This window comes from Macaca nemestrina, chromosome 5, assembly GCF_043159975.1.
Source record: "Macaca nemestrina isolate mMacNem1 chromosome 5, mMacNem.hap1, whole genome shotgun sequence".
Lineage (NCBI taxonomy): Eukaryota > Metazoa > Chordata > Mammalia > Primates > Cercopithecidae > Macaca > Macaca nemestrina.
In genome coordinates this window covers 34,433,485-34,454,102 of record NC_092129.1, presented here as the reverse complement: position 1 = coordinate 34,454,102, position 20,618 = coordinate 34,433,485, and the positions used below count along the sequence as shown (strand labels likewise).

The 20,618-nt window shown below is 38.5% G+C and overlaps 1 protein-coding gene across 1 annotated transcript in view; it reads left to right on the top strand.

Annotated features, from left to right (window-relative positions):
- Positions 1-264: 264 nt before the first annotated feature.
- Positions 265-20,618, top strand: part of LOC105465592 (Rho GTPase activating protein 18) — a 203,398-nt gene continuing 183,044 nt past the window's right edge. Inside the window, exon 1 of the mRNA XM_024787858.2 lies at positions 265-346. Within this exon, the coding sequence (XP_024643626.1) occupies positions 303-346 (44 nt within the window). The 5' untranslated portion in view covers positions 265-302. The remainder of the gene's footprint in view (positions 347-20,618) is intronic.

Genomic DNA, 20,618 nt, shown 5'->3' with positions numbered 1-20,618 from the left:
TCAGCTGCAGCGGCGCAGCGGCGGGGGCCCGGGGAGTTCGTGGGCTGCCGCCGCTCTGCCGGCTCAGCGCTCGCACGGGTGTCCCCCTCCTCGCGCCCACGCTTCAGCCCGGTCCTTCCAGCAGCTGCTGGATGAATGAGCCGCAATGACAGGATTGTGGTTAGCCGTGAAGAGCGCGTAGATGCCACAAAGTAGGTGTGTCACGGAAGAAAGTGCTTAGGGAAGATTCTTGCAGGAGCTCTAATTATCGCTTTTCATCACTTGTTGGGACCCTGGCGTTCCCTGCTCTCCACTTGCGGAAGATGGTTACTGTAGTGACAGAGCTGGCACAATGCTTTCACCTCCGGTAAGGAGAGCATCTTTGCATGCTTTTCTCTTTGCAATGCATATCAGCTTTGAAATATACAGATGAGAAATGTCTTTCAACTAGCCTTGCTCTCACTCTATTAGTTTGTTCTTAAGGAAGACTGGGGAAGAGGACTTTTTGTGTAATTAAAAAAAAATCTTTTCAGGTTGGGGTTAAAGACAAGCATTAGTGTTCTTACTAACCCGTCTTGACTCTAAAATTTACTTGGTAGAATTTTGCCTTGAGCCTAACATTTAAGTCTCCATTTGCAAGATGAGGTTAAGGGTACTTTCTTTTCTCCTTTTAAAAATAATTCCTGGGATATTCTTGGAAAAGGTACTTTATGCTTGTAGGTAAACTGATATAATTAATAGCCTTTTCGAGATGATTATGACTTCGGTAACAGCCAAGAGAGAAAAATTAATCTTGACATTCACATCAACCTTGGTCAGCATTGAATTTAGACTGACTAGAGGAAATAGTCACACTATGATTATCTGGTTATTAAGAAAAAACAACACAACCTCAAACGTGTTCAGGGTTTACTCTTGAAATAAATAGGAGACACAAATTTAAACAAAAATTTAAAATTAACACTCGTCATCTTTGGGTGCTGAGAAGGATGGCTTCTCCAATCAGGCATTGGTTTAAAAGTAAAGAAACATTTTCAAAACGTAGTTTTGTGTTTGCAAAATAACATTTTTGATGGAAATTGTGGAAAGTCAACATCTTCATATGGCTCCTCATAGAAAAAAGTGAAAGAGAGGAGTCTGTAGGAACTGAAACCAACAGCAGCTGCATAAATATATCTAACTCTGCCACCAAAGAAAACCTGTCCAAAATGTCGTGTAATCATAGCTACAATTTCCATTGCTATTAATTTGGCTAGCAGTTTTAAGAGAAAGCACTTTTCCAAGTAAATTCCAAGTTAATAAGATAATAGGTCTACAAGTATTGTCTACCATTTAGCAATTGTAATCAAATGGGGCAGAAAAATGTCGTCTTCCTAGTTTGGTATTAGACTTGTTTCATGCTTAAATATACACTTATTAAAAACAACTCATTTGGAATAATAACTGTATTCTTTCTCTGAGGCATCAAAGGATCTTTCTTTCCTTATCAAAACCAAAATAAAAAGAATAAAAATCTTGCAGTGATGCAGAGGAAGAAAAAAGACAAGGAAATACTTGTTGAGTGGTGACTACTTCACTGGGAAAAAAAGTTGGAATTTCTGGATAGATGATTGCTTTTAAAGCCTTCTTTTAAACATAATTTACTATTTGTGACGCATACCCTGGCAGGCCCATTTAACCATGAATGAGTGACATTATCTTTATAGACAAACTGTAAAATAGGTTCAAAATTTGCCTTATCACTGGTAATCCAAGCCTTCACTGATGTACTTGCTGTTTTCCATAGCTTGCCATGGCAGATCTGCACAGGTCTATGAAGGCGTGCCTGATACATGAAATTCAGGCAGGTACATAAGGCAAGGGAGGTGTGTCTCAGCTCTGAAAACAGTTAAAGATGATTGGAACCGGTCAGGAAATTCTAACAAAGCAAGAAGAAGGCGACAAACCTGAGGACACATCAGCTAGTAAGAAAGGGTGAGGGGTCAAGCTTGTATAGCGCTAGAAATTCCTATTTCTAGTTTGTTCTGTAGGGACTAGAACCCACATACATTCAGTCAACAAACTTTGTTCTACAAAAGGGATGAGGTTCTTTGAAGTCTGATTACTTATCTAGAAGCTTGGCGAAACCTAATTCTTCCTTTTTTGGGTGTCAACACCCCAGCATGATTAGTAGCACTCCACTTCCTGAGCCCTTAGTGGACTCATGGGAAGACAAAAGCTGAGCTCTCCGATGTTAATAGTTTGACCTCTGATCTTTGCCTGTTCATGCTGCTAGCGGCTCAGGTCCCACCCAGGTGTCCCTTAGTGAAATTAACGTAAGAAGCGCCCTTCTCAGAAGCTCTCAAAGACCCAGGATTTTACTGAGGAAAACCTGTCTTCCATTCCCTTGTCTGTGTTGGTCTCATTGTCTGGGATGGATGGTAAGTCTGTAACCAGCAATGATCATTCCTATTCTAGTTAGACACAAAATGTGTTCTAATGCTGAGTACCACACTCAGCAGTGACCCAGAGTACTGCCTTGATGATCAGTCATAAAAGGAAAACAGGAAACAGTGATTTCCGCATTTGAATATGAGAGAGAGACTGTTCTGTTCCTTTCTCTCCCTCTTTCCTCTGTCACCCAACTATGACACAATGAGGAGTAAAACTATTCCAGAGCAAGTTATTATGTTTCCCATTTTAAAGGGTGAGAATTGTGGTGGAGGCATCCTATCCTCTGTCCCTAATCTGTCCCAGACCCCACTCTCCATCCTCCATGTCTCTTCCATATCAGATAGAAAATAACTGAGATTTCATAAGCTCCCGTAGAGGGAGTTAGTCTGTGAAGCACATGGTTGATATATAATGAATTCCCTTTTGGCAATCAAATAGTCCTAGAACTTCTGTTATAATGTGTTTTCCCTGCCTTTTGCTTCATTAAGAACTTTTATGTGCCTCTTTATTTCCCTACTACTATTTTAGAAATGGACTCAACTAGTGCTTAGGAGCTGAACATAGTTCAGCTATATAACTTGTTTATTCTCAAAACCAGGACCGGAATACACCCCAAGAACATTCAGTAGAGGGCTACATGATCAGAAATGTTTTATCTTAATATAAATGTTCGTTATTTTTTCCTATAAATTATACTTACTATAACAAAATAACATAAATATAGATTGTAAGCATATTAATGAACTATAGGGCAGGGTGTGACGGCTCATGCCTGTAGCCTCAGCTACTTGGGAGACTAAGCTGGGAGGCTGGCTTGAGGCTAGGAGTTTGAGACCATCTTGAGCAAGATAGTAAGATCCTGTCTACAAAAAAATTTAAAAATTAGCCCAGTGTGGTGGCGCTTGCCTGTAGTCCTAGCTACTTAGGAGGCTGAGGTGGGAGGATCCCTTGAGCTTGGGAGTTCCAAGCTGCAGTGAGCTATGATCTTGCCACTGCACTCCAGCCTGGATGACAGAGCAAGACTCTGTCTCTAAATAAGCATCATTATCATCATCATCACCATCAAATAGAGAACTTTCTCAGTTATTCCCTCCATCAAATTTTTAACAGTCCAAAAATAGCTATTCAGCTATTATTTGTATAGCATGATAGGTTTCAGTCCTAGTGCTAATCACTGATTGGTTTTGATGTAATAAAGAAATTTTCCGTTACTTAAATGATTCCTAGCTTTGGTTTTAGCAATTTAATGAAAGGATAATTGTACGTACAGAGAACTGGAAATACTCAAACATTAACTATGTGTAGTCTAGGCAAGATGCCAGAAAAATGAAATTAGTTCTAGGATTGATATATTCATGCCCCAAATTCCAGGGATTCTGTGTCATCTTCAAGGGTATAGTTAGCTTTTAATGCAGCCAGTGACTTTGATTGTCACTGCTAGGAATACAACTTGAGAACACAGATACACCGAGGTTTGAGGCAAAGCCTGATATTGTTTCTCCGTGATATTGTTTCTGCCAAGCAGCTCAGCAATGGAGGTTAAGTGAGGGCCATGGCAGACATCTTATCAAACGTGAAAGTCCAGTTGGAATCTGAATATTGGCACTTCTTGGTGCTATGAAGAGCAGACAAAGAAAGAGTTTAGAGTGTGACTTCTGGTAGGGCACTGAGAGAAGAAGCCCTCTCTGAGGAAATGACGTATGATTTGAACCTGGAATGGAGCTGAAGTCTGGCGACATGTTTCTGGTTGCTTGGTTTGCTCTAGCAATGGATATATAGTAGTGTAGTCAGACTGGAGGGTATGTGTGTGGTGGGGTAATGGCAGGAATGGAGTATGGGGGTGGGAATGAGGTGGGGACTAGGGTGTGGGGGAGCTGGGGAGGAAGAAGATAAGTTTAAAGAGATAGGCAATGGCTATAGAGACTGCATTTTTTTTAAAGTGCAGTGGAACCCACTGGAGAATGCATTTTAAAGGAGCACTGTGGCTGCTATGTGGAGAATGTCAAGAGGGAAAGCTGGAGATCAGGAAAGATGTCATTGCTGTAGACAGGAGACCTTGGTAACTTGCACTACGGAGGTAGTAGTGGAGGTGGAAGCCAATACATAGACCTCCTTCTGTAAATTGTGTTTTATTTTTAATTACGAACATAATATACTTTCATTGTAGAAAACCTAGAAAACATGCAGACTTGTCCCCAAAGAAATTAAATCATAATCCCTCTACCCAAACTTAATTGCTATAATATTTTTGGTATCCTATAGAAAAGTTCGAAAATACAGGGATCTGTCTTCAAAAGGAATGAAGTATTCTGTAGTCTTAGCACCCAAACTTACAGGTAATATTTTTGGTATCTGTCCTGTGAACCCTTTTGGACACCAGTGTTGTTATTTTCAGAGAAACTTGTTTTATTCTGATAAAATCTCTCTTTGGCTTAAATAAACTGGAAAATGTCTGCTCTATGACTGGATGAGAAAGTGAGTTTATGTGCCACAGAGTCACTTCTTTTATTTATTAAATATTTTACTGCACACCAGATGCCAGAGGTCTTTGATATGTGGTGTCTGTTTTTCTCAATTAACCAACCCCTTTCACAACCTAAATTGTTAGCACTACACTCCTTGCAGTTAGGAAGGCTGAATTTTCCCCTTTGACCTTCTATATAAGTTGTACTTGTTCACTATCCTGCTTTAGCAGAGACGTGGATATTAGTACTCTCTTTACATTGGAGTCTTTTCACTAGAGGTAGACTAGGAAGAGGCTGAACTTGGGAGGACCACTCTGACTTGGAGTAGACCAGAAGAGGTTCAAAGACTGAGAGGATCAAACTTTTTTGTTTTGCTCGTAAGTCTTCATCTTTCCAGAAGTACTTATCAGTAAAGGAGGAAGTGGGCTTCCTCCAGACCCCCAGACAGGGGCTACTTGAAGCATAGAAGGGAGAAATCTTGCAGTAGTCTCCTTACAACTCTCCAAGAATGTATTCATTTCACCTCTTATTCTGGTTTCAAATACGTTCCATTTAATAGCTGTGTAATGACTTGATTATTAAAAATACTAGTATTGTTTGCATTCTATTTCCAAGCTTTTAGAGTGATTTCATATAAGTCACTTTATGAAATAAACATTTAAGACCACCTCTTTATCTGTCCCCAGACGTCTGAAATTCAGCATACCGATAAAAGAATAGGGTTTATATTTGTAATCCAAGCTTGCTCCTCCTGCTGTATTTCCTGTCTCAGTTAAGTCTGACCTTTTCTAAAGTCTCCCAAATGATCGACGAGAATCTTTTTTAGCTTTTTCTCCTCCATTCAGTAGGAAAGTATGTCTATGCAAGTTCAGAAAAGCCTCATAAAACTTTTCCTCTCATCCAGTCTACCAGTCACTACTTTGGTTCAATAAACTTCTGTCTTTCACTGGGTCTGTTAAGCATTGCAGAAGGCTATGAAGGAAGATTCTCATGCTTGTTTGCCTGATTTTAAAAAAGTGTTTCAAAAGACCAAAGAAGTCACAAGCTTGCACAAAAGCCATTAAAACCTTCTACAAAAACTACTTCTGCAAGGACATCTGCACAGCAAGGGCTGGTTCAATCTTAGACTGGCATCATCCTTGTTATTGATCTTTGTAGCCAAGGATAATTATGTCAAAGCAATTATGTAATCCTCCTCATTTTTTCTCTTAAAACTTTGTCTTCCTTTACCTCCCTGAATATAAACATGGCTTACTATGGCAGTGTATTCCTGTTGCAATACTCTATTCTCAAATATCTTTCTTTTTTTTAAGAGAGCTTCTCTCCATTTTTTGTTTAGTTAATATTATATATATATAAAATATTAATATTATATTAATATAATATATTAATATGAATATTATATATTAACATTATATTAATATATTATATTAATATATATTAATATTATAACATATATAACTGACAGTTAATATTATAGGAAGTTGCAACACTCTCCTAATTGGTCATTTATGCTACAGGCAGGATGATCTATTGAGTTTCTTTTTTTCTCTAAAGGTTCTGATTATGAGAGTTTCCAACTTTTACAATACTGCATATCCACATAAACTTCAAACTTCTCAGACAAGGTACATCCCAATTTGCCCATGTTCCAAGTCTGTCTCCCGTTTCTTACCATTGTCCCTGTGGTCCAGTTACGTTGATCTCTTTGTTTCTTGAATGTGTTAATCCTGAGCTTTGTGCCTCTGTACCTGCTGTCTCCCTATGGAATGTTTGTTTTCTCCCTTTTTCCCAAGAGACATCATCTTCTTCAATCCTGAAGATCCAGGCCTAATGTGACCTATTTCAGGGCTGCTTCAGACCTTGTCAATCAACCCTACACTCTCAGAACAATTTGGTCAATATTAAAGCCTTGTTTCTTTTTATTCATGTCTAATCTAGTTTTTTCTTCTATTAAACTTGGGTCTGTGAGGATAGGGCTTTGGTGTTTGGTTCCATACATTAGTGTACACTTAGTTAATGTTTACTATGTGGATGAGTGAATAAATGAACCACTTTTCCTTCTCTCCTTTTCCTTGTAGTCTGTCCTTCATCTGGAAGGAAGTCTGTCCTTCCAGATTGGATCAGTTTTGTGCTCATGGGTGAGTGTGCCTTCATGGGTGAGGAGTGGTGTGTTGTGTTTTGTTTTGCTTTCCCAACTAGTCTATAGTCATTTTCTTAAACTCAGGAGTTTCCAAGAACTACGGCCCTTGGGCCAAATCTGGCCTGACCCCTGCTTTTGTAAATAAAGTTTCATTGGAACATAGCCACATCCATTCACATATGTATTGTGTATGACAGTTGTGTGTGGCAGAGACCATGTGGCCTGCAAAGCTGAAGACATTTCCTATCTAACCCTAACAGAAAAAGTTTGCTGACCTCTGCTCTAACCCAGAGAAAGAGCTGGAGGCTAAGATCCTACAAGTGATTGCCTGTAGAAACATTCCCAAAGTAGCAGCTATTAGGTCCTTATATGGAGTAGTATATGTCTAAGATGGATGTTGATTTGTATGATGAGCATAGAAACTGTCAAAGAAAATTTGGTGAAAGGCCTGATAGCTTTGTTTTAGTAATTACAAGACAGACGATTTTGACTTAACTCATCTCTAAACAGTGATTCTCAAAGTTGAATCAGAATCCCATGGAGGGCTTGTTAAACTCCTCCTTCCCCACAGTGAGTTTCTAATTTAGTATGTGTGGGTGGAGCTGCAAAAGTTGCATTTGGAATGTTCCCAGATGTGTCTGGTCTAGGGACCACACTTTGAGAACCATTTGTCTGGAACAGTGGTTCTGAGCCTTAGCTGTATTTCAGAATCGCCCAGAGAGTTTTAAAATTATTTTAAGACCATGCTTGGCCCTTACCCCAGGCTCACCACCTCGGAAGTCCCAGGGCTTGAATGTATTTTTAAAAGAATGGCTCTGAAGAATACTTACCTGTCATGGTGTATAGAACTATCATATAGGCTTTGCTGGTTGAGGTATATATGGGATGTTTTGATAAGTTCGAAACAACAACTCGACATAGATTTTGTTATATTATCAGTATTCAGAAAATCTATAAACTGGAATTTTGTTATCGAATGGATATTACATTTGTCAGTGGACTGCAATAAAACTATAGTCCAAAAAGTATAGTGTTCAATTCAGCAAAATTATTTTTCTTTTGTAAATTTGTTTTCAGTGTGTAAAATTATGATTCTATACCTGATACTTCCCTTTTCTACTTTTCCTTGAAAGTGAGTGAGATTTTATTTTGACCGTGTGTGAAGGGCTCACATTTTGCTATTCTTACATGGTGTCAGAGAAAGAAACTTAAATGTACAAGTGCCGTGTAGAAATGGCTGCGGCGCTAGGGAGGTCATCTTTCCTGGCTCCTCCTATTCTGTGTGCAAGGAGAAAACATCCCTTAACATCTGCGCAAGGTACCTTTTAAACAATATAAAGCCCTTATTACTCTGTGTGCGCTTTTGTTTAGAGAACTTGTTTCCTCTCTACCACAGGTTTTTTTTTTTTTAATTGTACTTTAAGTTCTATGGTACATGTGCACAACGTGCAGGTTTGTTACATATGTATACATGTGCCATGTTGGTGTGCTGCACCCGTTAACTCGTACCACAGTTTCAATATACTGTATGCTGGCTGTGCTCATTTTAATTCTGTTGATTGCTATTTATAATGTTCTGAAGCCAAGTATTATGTCCGAATACAAATAAGGCAAAACAGCAATGAAACAGTAAATGTAGAAGAACCAAGCCTTTGGCACTTTGGCAGCTAATATAGTAACCTCGACAATCATGATCCATACAAAAAACTGTTAAGCACTGTGTTTATGAAGAGCAAGCATTTCTGTCATGCTTTTGGCCTGCATCCTTTCTTTTTAAAATTCTTTAATCTTAAAAGGATAGGAATAAATACCAAGACTTGGGTTTATAGATTCTCAAATCCATACAACAAAATAGCCATCAACTTCTTAAACTACATAATTCTGTATTATAGAATCATGATGATTACTAATGTGAAATGTTGGCATATGAATTTGACAAATGGCTTAACAAGAATAATGTTCTGTAGTATGAAAGAGCTCATTTATTAAGTGCCTTTGGATTAATTCAAGTTTGAACCTGGCTGTCTTCAGTGAAATTTTTCATACTTTTTTTGCATATGATTAAGATTAGAAAGGATATTAAAAGCTATTGTGAGTTAAGTAGAAATGAAGACCTGTTGTTCTTTCCTTTTCATGGATATCACCTGCATATCCCCTGGTCAGCTCAACAAAGAGAATTTTATTTCTAAGGATTTATTTTCATAGATTCTAGAAAGCTATAGTACCTGGGAAAACCACGAAGTAATGGAGAATGCTAATTTATTATTACGTTGTTGTTATTTTAAGCATACTCATTAGAAGTACAAACTCTAGTTCAACTAGAAAAATTGATTGAAATGGAGACTGTTTCTTCATGATCATTAATATTTTTTTTGATCGGCTCATCACTTTTTGCCTGTTAGTGGAACTTCATTTCTCAGGTGGGAATGTTCTAGATTCCTTCTTCATACACAGGCTGGGCCAGGATTATGGACATAGTTCTAAGAGATCTTGTTCTGAGAGCAAAATGAAATACTTCTTGTCTTTTCTATCATTCCTAGGAGTGTAGTTTAGATAAGTAGATTCTGAAAATGAATATGCTTTGCCCAAGGTCAGATGGGCCCCATGCTTGGTTTAATGCTCTGCTGTTGCTGTCCTGAGATTCTTAATATTTCCTGAGCCCTATTTTACGGGGGAAATGGCATCTTAATTTCGCTGAGCACAGTTGCTCATATCTGTAATCCCAGCACTTTGGGAGGCCGAAGTGTGAGGATCACCTGAGCTCAGGAGTTCGAGACCAGCCTGGCCAACATGGTGGAACCTCATCTCTACTAAAAATACAAAAATTAGCTGGATGTGGTGGCACACGCGTGTAATCCCAGCTACTTGGGAGGTTGAGGCGGGAGAATCACTTGAACCCAGGAGTCGGAGGTTGCGGTGAACTGAGATCATGCCATAGCACTCCAGCCTGGGCAACAGAGTAAGACCCTGTCTCTTAAAAAAAAAAAAAAAAAAGTTATTGAACAAGAACCTTCACATTTTTATTTTTCACTGCACCCCATAAATTATGTAGTCAGTCCTGCCCATGGAACTATATTTTATTATTTATTTCCCTATAGATTTTTAGCATGATGTCTGATGGACAAATGAATGAATGGGTCCTTCCTTATTCTGAGAGCAAGATGAAGCTTTTTGCATTGCTCATAGAAGTGCAGTTTAGGTTAATGAGCTCCTAACATGAATATACTTCAGACACAATGAGGTGGAGAGTTGAGTGATGGTTGGGAGGAAGTGCCAGTAGTAAATGAACTTTTGAAGAATACAGATTCTCAGGCCCCACCTGACTCTTCCTGAGTCAAAATTTCTTGAGACTGGAGCTCAGGAATCTGTATTTTAAAGGCACCTTAGGTAGTACTGAGCCTGTGCCTGATTGACAGTCTTTTGCCATAGAGCTCTACAAGGCCCGCAGGTCTGTGCCTAGATACAGATTTCTTTGGGGATTTGTCGAAGTTGTCAAGAAAAAGGCCTATTTCAAATGATCTCAAGTGAAATTTAGAATATGGTGGGGGGATAACCAGCCTAAGAAGTATATAATCCAAGTCTAGGGTGATCCAGTGTAATAGCAACAGGGCTACCATTTGTCTAATTGCTCATGCCCCATCAAAGGGATATGATACTTCGTGTACCTTGTGCTCACAAACTCCCAAAGTATGAGGTTAAGGTTGGTCTTAGAAACTATGCTACAGCATAAAGTGTCAGCCTGTTGCCATCTGGTGCCCTCCTCAAAGATTTAGCAAACTGAGATCTACCTCCAAATGGAGGGAATCAGAGGCGTTGTAGTGTGGAAAAGCCTGATGGTAAGCCTGGTACCTTCACGTGCAGTTTAGATGTGGGCCTTGTCAGAGCTACTATAGGTTTTTGCAGGGGCTGGAGGGGTGTGGTGAGGGTGGCGTCTGAAGCAAGTTGTGGATGTGGGCTTGTCCATCTCACAGTACCGAATGACATCCAAGTTTTCATTCAGAAAGCAAAGATTCAGGGTAGGAGGACATCTGACACCTGTCATGGTGTACATTATATGTATCTACTAATGAAAGGTGAAGATGCTTATGAGACACAAGTCTCTCTCAATCCATAAGGAAACTTGTAACTCTAAGCATGATGAAGGTGTGCACAGTTCATGTTGCCAGATGAGAGCATCTAGTCTGAGAAGACAAGAAATTTCAGAAGGAGAGGTAGAACCACCCTGAAATGCCTCTTGCCCAGAAGGAAGGTTGTGTGCATGAGGGCAAATATCCGCCAGGCTCAGGAGCAGGTTAGGTTGCTGGATACCAAACAATCATTGTCTGTCATTGTCTAGAAGGGTTTTCAGATTAAGATACACTTGTAAATGGAGGTAGGAGGAGATTCGTCTTAGTGGTGGAGAGGTAGAAAGGACAATAACTCTCAACAAAGTATTAGCAATAAAATTTATCTGGACAGAGAAAGTAATTTATTTTTAACCACTTGCATGATCTCATTCATTACTCAGTAAATACATTCTGCACAACTAGAATGTGTTAGGTACTACTATTCTAGGTACTAGGTATATAGGTTATTTACTAGGTCACATACTAGCTATACAGATTATATACTAGGCATACAGGTTATTAAGACAGGTTAATTCCTCATGTCATGGAACCTGAATTTTGATAGATGATTGATAAACACATCATGGCTGGAGGGTAAATTAGTACAGTCATTATGAAAAACAGTTCGGAGTTCCCTCAAAAAATTAAAAATGGAGCTATGTTATCCAGCAGTCCCACCACCAGGGACATATTCAAAGGAAATGAAATCAGTATGTCAAAAAGATATTTCTACTCCCATGTTTATTGCAGCATTATTCACGATAGCCAACAAATAGAATAAACCTTAGTGTCTACCAATAAATAAATGGATAAAGAAAATATGGTGTGTACATACCCAGTGGAATACCGTTCAGTCTTAAAGCAGAAGAAATCCTGTCATTTGGGACAACATGGATGAACCTAGGTGATATTATGTTATGTGAAATAACCCAGGCACAGAAAGACAAATACTACATGATGTTACTTCTATGAAGAATCTAACAAGCTCGGATTCATAAGTAAAGGGTAGAATGGTAGTTACCAGGGGCCTAGGGGTTGGTGGGCTGGATTGGGGAGATAGATATTGGTCAAAGGACACAACATTTCAGTTAGATAGGAGGAATAAGTTGAAGAGATCTATTGTACAACTTGGTGACTATAGTTAATAACAATGTATTGAGTTATTGAAAATTGCTAGGAGTAGATTTTAAGTTTTCTCACCACAAAAATATGTGAGGTAATGTACATATTCAATTTAGCTATTCCACATGTATTTTGAAACAAGTCCACAATAGATATACACAATTATTATTTATAAACTAAAAATTAGGGAATAAATAAATCAGAGTTATGAGTCCTATGAAGAGAATGAAAATAGTGTGTGTGAAAGATTATGAACCTTACAATGAATGGTCAGACATGTGGGAATATCTTCTTCCTTCTACATTAAGTATCACTACTACCCTAATGTGCTCATTTGTTAAGAACTAAGTTTCCTTATCTTGGTGACCACTACCGAATTCACATTCTTGGCCAGACCATTGCAGCATTGGCTGTATAGGATGATTTATGGGGACTGAGACTGAATTCAGTACTGTCTATTATATCAGTACCATAATAGCAAGTAATCCCTTTCAACTGTTGCATGTGTGTTAATTGAATGTTAAAGAATGTAAGATTGTACCAATATTATTATCTTCCTATTTCTTATACATGTTTGGCTGACTTGAGGAAAATAAAAACAAAATACCAATGATGTTTAGTGTTGCTAATACCTAGGTTGACTTGTGGCACATTTCTCCTTTTTTTACATTTACTCAAATTGGGACTGGCTAATAAGTAAGTAAAGTGATAGTATTTTTAATATAAAATGTCTAAATATCACAGAATAAGAAAATATTAAGTTGTCTGATTTTGTGATTTCATATAAATTTAATGAATTGCATATTGTGATACCATGATGTTATTTATATAAGGATAAATATCCTTATACTTTTCAAATTTTGAATTAGATAATATCAAATCTAACAATTTCTTGTACTGATATAGATGATTTATAATTGTTAGACTATGAATTAGAGAATCCAGTAGAACAATTCTGTTATAGTCTGAATGTTTGCATCCCCCCAAAAATTCCTATATTGAAATCCTAACCCCCAAGGAAATGGTATTAGGAGGTGATACCTTTGGGAAGTGATTAGGTCACAAGGGCAGAGACCTCATTATTGGGATTCATGCCCCTATAAAAGAGACTCCAGGGAGCTAGCTAGTCCTTCTATCATGTGAATATAAAGCACGAGGGCACCATCTCTGATCCAGAAAGTGGGCCCTCACCAGATACTGAATCTGCCTTGATGATGGACTTTCCAGTCTCCAGAACTGTGAGAAATTACTTTTTATAAGCCATATAATTCATGACATATTTTTATGGCAGCCCAAATGAAGGAAGCCAAATTAAGACAATAGATTTATTTTTCAATTTCAAATAAATTCCTAGATTTACCAATAAGACTTACGAAGTAAAAATATTTGCTTTAAATTCTAGAGTTTTCAGCATCTTGAACCATCTGATCCACTGAATCTCATTTTACATCTAAGGAAAATGGAGACTTGGAGAAGTTAAGCTATTTGCTGTAGGAGCTAGGGATTATTTTATGTTTAAGCATTTACAGGACACCACGTCAACCATTTATAAGTGGAGAGGGCATTTAATGTAGCGGTTATAAACATTCCTGGATTTGGAGCCTTTTTGTGTTTTTCACCTATACATGCCAGCTCTGAACTTCAAGTTCCTTAATTTCTCTAAGGCTTCAGTTCCTCATCTGTACGGTCTGGAAAATGGTCACGCTCTCCTCCCTCAGAGTGTGGTCCTAGGAATTAAGTTACATAATAACCACAAGCATGTAGCACAGTAGGGGGGCATAGAAGAAAAAATAAGATAAAATTAGTATTGTTTAAAATAAAAATACTTCTATTTAAAAGATCTTTCAAGGTGACATTTTTAACAATGTATATTAGAAACACCAACCTATGTAGCGTAGTAACCTTTTTCTCAAAAATTTGGGTTTTGTTAAATATCACTTACCTCTACAACAGTGTTATTAGTACTTGTACCAAATAAATAATTTTTTCTTTTTTTTCCAGAGAGGGTCTTGCTCTGGTGCCTAGGCTGGAATGCAATGGCATGATCATAGCTGACTGTAAACTCAAACTCCTGGGCTCACTCAGGCAATCCTCCTGCCTCAGCCTCCTCAGCCTCTCGGGTAGCTGGTGCTACAGGCATGCAATACCATGCCTGGCTACATGTTGCATTTTTTTTGTAAAGACGAAGTCTCACTATGTTGCCCAGGCTGGTCTTGAACTCCTGACCTCAAGTGATCCTCCTGCCTCTGCCTCCCAAAGTGCTGGGACTGTAGACATGAGCTACCACAGCCAGTCTGTAAACAACTTTTGTTGTGCTTTAAATTTCAGCTAATACTTAAACAACAACTTAATCATATAGCACTTGCTAGGTGCCAGGTACACATATCAGCACATTAATCCTCACAAAAATCAGTGACATAGATATTATCATTATCCCTATTTGACAGATATTGAAACTGCACTGAAGAGAAGTCAAGTGGGAAGTGTGAGGTCACTTGGCTGGTAAGTGAAGGAGCTGTGAGCTCTACCTGTGTGAGCACTAGAACCACTGTGGTCACCCATTCCACTGTACCGCATACATCATGGGGGAAGAACTGTTGGAAGACAGAATACTCTAGTAATTGCACAAGACCATATCTGATTTGTCTTGGTGGGTGCTGATCCAATGGAGTGTTGGCTTCTGAGAACTCCATTTTATAGGAATACTTGTTCCGTATTAAAAATGGCTGTCACTAATTGCTTCCGTGGATCATAAACTCTATTAGGGACTTTGAAAATTCTTCCCCCCACCCTCAAAATAAGCCTCGAAGATAGATTATGTTGGTGGTAATATATATAATGATGCCCATTTTATAAGTGATTATCGTAGGTGTTATTGAGTCTGAACAAACTCATTCTGAGTCTGAGTAAAGTATATACCTTGCACCAAAACAGTTATTTGTCTAATTTTGAAGTCACTGTAATATTTAATTTTCTTTAATGAGCACTGTGTATATCTCAATTCCGTGCTGCTGAAACTCTCGGTAAATGATGATTATGAGCAATAAAGTGAGTCAGCAGGGTATAACGGAGACTGTTCCCAGTATCCCAGAATAAAATCTAATTTCAAAATGATCAGTAATTATCTGTTTCACCTCCGGAAAGCAGTGACTCGGCTTTCAATGAAAAATGAAGGCAGGGTATTGAACTATTTGATCGCTCTCCAGACTAAGGCCGGATTGGGCGTGAGAATTGTAGGTAAATATTCCCCTAAATAACACTAGATGGCGCGCAAGAACAAAAGAGACAGGGGACATTTGTAGGATACATGCAACCCTCGTTTCAATTTGTGATAGAATGTATTTTCTGAAGTGAATAATTGATTTTAGGCTACTGATACCTAACGTAAGGAATACCTGACCTTACGTTTTGCCGATGTAAAATTCTGCCTTATCTCCCGTGTGGAGTCGTCCTTTGAAAAGTCTGAGCAGAATGCCAACACTTTATGTTTGGCAGAACAGTCACCACACAGACTTCCTGGCATCATTTCTACTAAATAATTCTGGCCCTAATCATAGCAAAAATAAAGTAAATTGAGTATTTAAAAAAGATGATAGAGTCAAGGGATAGTTTTATGAACTCTATAAAATTAATTTCTGTGCTTTTTTTTTGGATTAAAATTTGTTTTCAGAAACGCAGGCTTGTGACATTATACAAAGCATAAAAAATATAACCAAAAAGCATACGGATGTATTCTCTAGAGGTCTTTGTTTTTTAGGTCATGAAGCTCCCAGACTTTAGGCTCTAATGTAATTTATTTGTATTTTCAACTATTATTCATAACTTTTTTCACTTTTTATCACCTGTGCCTCCTTTGAGGAGGAGAGCCTCGTGAGGCAGAGTGAGAGGCAACAAACAAAAGGTAGAAAACAAAAGGATATTACAAAGTAGAGACAAAGCATAAGTATTCGGATTAGATGCTCTAATGTAACCCAGGTCAATGCAATTTCACATGATTTTCTGAATGTCTCTAGAGGAAAAAAAAATAATGGTGGTCAGAAGGATCAGCTGAAGTCTCATTCCTTCAAACAAAAAATTAATTTTAGGCCAGGTTCAGTGGCTCACTCCCGTAATCCCAGTACTTTGTGAGGCTGATGCAGGAGGACTGCTTGAGCCCAGGAGCTCGAGACCAGCCTGGGCAACATAGGGAGAACCCTGTCTTTACAAAAAATTAAGAAATGAGCTAGGTATGGTGGCATGCACCTGTGGTCCCAACTACTCAGGAGGTTGAGATGGGAGGATCGCTTGAGACCGGGGAGGTCAAGGCTACAGTGAGCCATGGTCATGCGATTGTACTCCAGCCTGGGCAAAAGAGTGAGACCCTGTCTCTCTTACACACACACAAATATATATATATATTTAAAACAGCTTTTTAGGAGAGAAGAAAAATAGCATTATGAAAAGAATGCTCCGTGAGTATCTTTGTGCTTTACAACTACATAAACCATTAATGGCCCAACACTTGGTCTGAAGATGGGCCAATTGTCTTGAAGCAAGCTTGAGTTTACTTATTGAGTACTACTTTCTGATGACTAACATCAGCGTTGTTTATGTATTATCTCATTCAATTCTCCTAACAGTTCTGTGGTGGGGGGGCAATTATCCCACTTTATGGATGAGAAAACTGAGGCTTAAGGAGGTGAAGTAATAAGCCCAGGGTCTCATGAGTGTCAAGTGGAGGAGCCTGTTCTGATTCTCAAGGCTTTGAACTATGTCATGGTGTTCCCTTGAGATAAGTGTTGCATTTGAAGGCTGGACCTCTGCCATATTGTGAATTAAAAAAAAAAAAAAAAATTCTTTAAACACCCCGTAGGTGATCTCCTGTTTCTTTCTCACCTACAAGCATTCTTTTATGTCCTTCCCACACTGCTCAGTGACCCTAGAGAAACTTGGGTACTGTAGGTGACATTAAGAAAAGAAGCTATTTCACCTGTTTTTGCTATCCCTCACAGATAGCATAATGCTTGAACCCAGGTTTTAATGTTACTAGCCAGATAAAGTGGACTTTTTAAGGTTTAGGGGCTGCTTTCTTGCATTTGAACACAGTTGATCTCATTCATCTCCAAAATAACTTGCCATGTAGAGAGGATTAACCTAATCTTGATTGCCTGAATTTTAGCCTGTATCACAAATACTGAAAATTTCAGGAAGGGAAATATATTTCATGTTAAGTCCTCAGATCATCTTTAAATGGCAGCAGGCATTTCCGCCTACATGCTGGCCTCGCGTCTAAGGAAGTTATCCATAAATTACTTTTTTAAAGTAACTTAGGAGGTGAGTGGTTACAAGATTATTATGAAATATGTTATTTTGGCACCAACTCAAATGAGGCCTTAGAGAACAGGATGTGGTTCATTCTAGGCTAAATCTGTTTCTTGATTAGGTGGGTGAAATCGGGCAAGTCCCTTAACCTCTCTAGTCTCAAAAACTGTAAAATGTGAGGGTCGGTCCGGATGTATTTCAACATCTTTCCAAACTCAAACCTTCTGGGATTCTTTAGGCTCCACACCTGAAGAGAGTAATTAAAAGTAGGACACATAATTTTTAATCAAAGCCAAAACTTATTTCAAGACAGTGTTGGTATAATTAATACTCAGAAGTTCTTAAAGATACTTAGATGAAAGCTCAAAAGGAAAGATGATCATGGCTTAGAAAAGTCAGTGAGTAATTAATTGCAGATGACTAATATTCTTCTGCCTGTTCCCCTCTCCCTTCAGGAGCACAGGAATAAGAAAAGCAATAAAAGCGACTCCAGTTCTTCCTGGCATACCTAAGAAAAACAGCCAAAAGACATTTCTGATGTGATTTAGCATGTCGTTTTCTATCCTTGTTAATCACCATGAAATAGAACCTGCTTAATATCTAACACTACCTCTAACCTCATTTGTAATTCCGAATAGTGTAATAATGTCCTTTGTCAGCGGCATCAAATAACCACAAGTTTCATTTCGCACAGAAGGTGGTAGTGCTCCATTTCTCCTGCTTCTTCAGTTCTTTTTTGCAAGATTAGAGCAGATGTTTGGTCAGTCTTGTAACCAAGTGATTGTTTTTTCTAATGGGGGTGCTGGGCAATGATAATGAAAGTTCACAGTTCAAGTGAAAGTTTAAAGTAGGGAAGCATTGTCGAAGGTGGGATCGCTAGTCTCCAACGTGGGGATTAGACTGCAAGGCATCTTAGAAGCTGGTTGGTCATCTTTCTTCCTGTTTCCCGTATCAAGAAACTAAGGCCAGAGAAGTTAAGGCCCTTGCCTGTGGTAGCACAACAACAGTTCAGTGGGACAGCCAGGACTAGACTCCAGGGTTCCTGATGGTCAAGTTCAGAATCCTTGTACCATGCCACGTTGCCGCTTTTTACGGTCCCTAGATGTAGAGAAGAAAAATGGAAAGCAGGTAATTTGCAAACTGTGCCATCCTGCTAATCAAATTCGTTGATTTTTGTGTGTTTGACTTCTGCTTTTGACATGAGATTTGAAGGTCTGGTTTTGTACATTACAGAGTATACAGCATCTAAACAATCTAATTGTTACTTTTAGGAGAAAAAGAAAAATTTGTGGAATTAACCATATTTTCTTCACAGAGAAAAAGCATTTGCATTTTTGGGTGAGCTCAGAATACATGCTCTTGACATTAATATTAAGTATACTAATAACAACTCCTAGTGATACACTCGTGTGGTGTGTGTGTTTGTGTGTAAGTGAAAGTAAAACCAAATGAATTATTAAGACAGGATGAGAAGAGCTAGGAAGCGAAACAGGCCGGATCAGTGTCTGTCAGGACTCTTGCGTCAGCCAAAGGCAGCTGCACCAAGGTGCACCGGGATTCCTCCCGCCGGGCGTGTTTTCACGCACCAGCTTCCCTAATAGTCTGGTATGAACCTAAAGTCCACTTCAGGAGGGCTCCTTCCTAGTCATGGTCCTTTTAACTCAGAGTGAATGGAAGTGGTTTTGCAGGGGACCTAGAAAATTGATGCTAGCCTGCAGTAGCTCTAGAATAATTTTTTTTTTTCTTTTGACCTTCCTGGAGAAATATGGAGACAAACAGTTCTGGAGCACAACCAAGGTGATGGAATCCCTCTAAAGTAAACCTAATCTTTTAAAAAGCTGTTAAAATTGCATTTATTTTCTAGGACTTCACTTTTTTACTCAGTGGTTCCAGATTAGTACAGATTAATTCACTTCATACATTTTTTTTTTTTTTTAGTAAACCTAATCTTATAAAATTACTCCTAAGGTAGCTTTTGACCAATGGAGCTAATAGCAAAAGTGGAGGCATTTGTGTGTCCCTGTCTTGAGCACATTGTGCCTGCTCTCACCCAGAATCCAGGGTAAGATGTATCTGAATTCTAGTTTTATCACTTCCTATTTGTATAGAAACATAGGCAAGTTAGGTAATTTCTGTGAGCCTGAATTCCCCCATATATGAGTTAATATTTTGCCATAGTAATGGCAAAAACTGCAATTACTTTTGCACCAACCTAATGGGTGAAGAACCTGATGTACAGAAGATACCATACACCTAAATAGTAGTGGCTATTTTAGCCTGTCTAATAAATAATTGAATTCATAGAGAAAAAGGAATAGATTGAGGTGTGTGTGGATTTTTCTAAGTAGTACTGAAGTTTAAAGGTTGAGATGTATTGGAAAGGGAAAAATGTTAAAAAGGATTAAAAAAATACATATATGTTTACTTCCTAAAAACTCCAAAGAATTGTTATGACACTGTAAGTAGACCTGAATTCTTTTTTTGAGACCTTATTTTTTGTAGAGATGGGGTCTCATTATGTTGTCCAGGTTGGTCTCAAACTCCTGGCCTCAAGCAGTCCTCCCTCCTTGGCCTCCCAAAGTGCTGGGATTATAGGCATCAGCCACTGTGTCCAGCTTGGAGCTGGATTCTTGTCGCTGGTTCCAGATGTTGTTGAGTTAGTAGTTTGCACTGTAGCGAAGTTGTTATTTTTCTTTTAGAATTTGTTCCCCGTTGCATTTTTCCTTTTAAGTCAACTTTTAAAAGAATCAAGGTTTCCTTACAAATTGTTTTCCCACATGGAAGTGTATCATTAGAACTTAATGTCAAAGACCCCTATCCCTTGCAATTAACACAAAGCACCTTCCAATCGGATGCTCCGCATCTATTGGGAAGTCAAAGGATAATGAGTACATTGCTCTTTCAATTAAATTATAACGTGTGACAGGCAATGCTTGAATGATGCACTGGCCCAGAGTTAAATATTGAAAATCCACCAGAAGACAAGTTGACTTAGAATGATAAATAAGTCTATGGGCTCTAGTTATAAAAGACAATGTTAATTTTCTACTAAAATACTGCAGGTAAAAG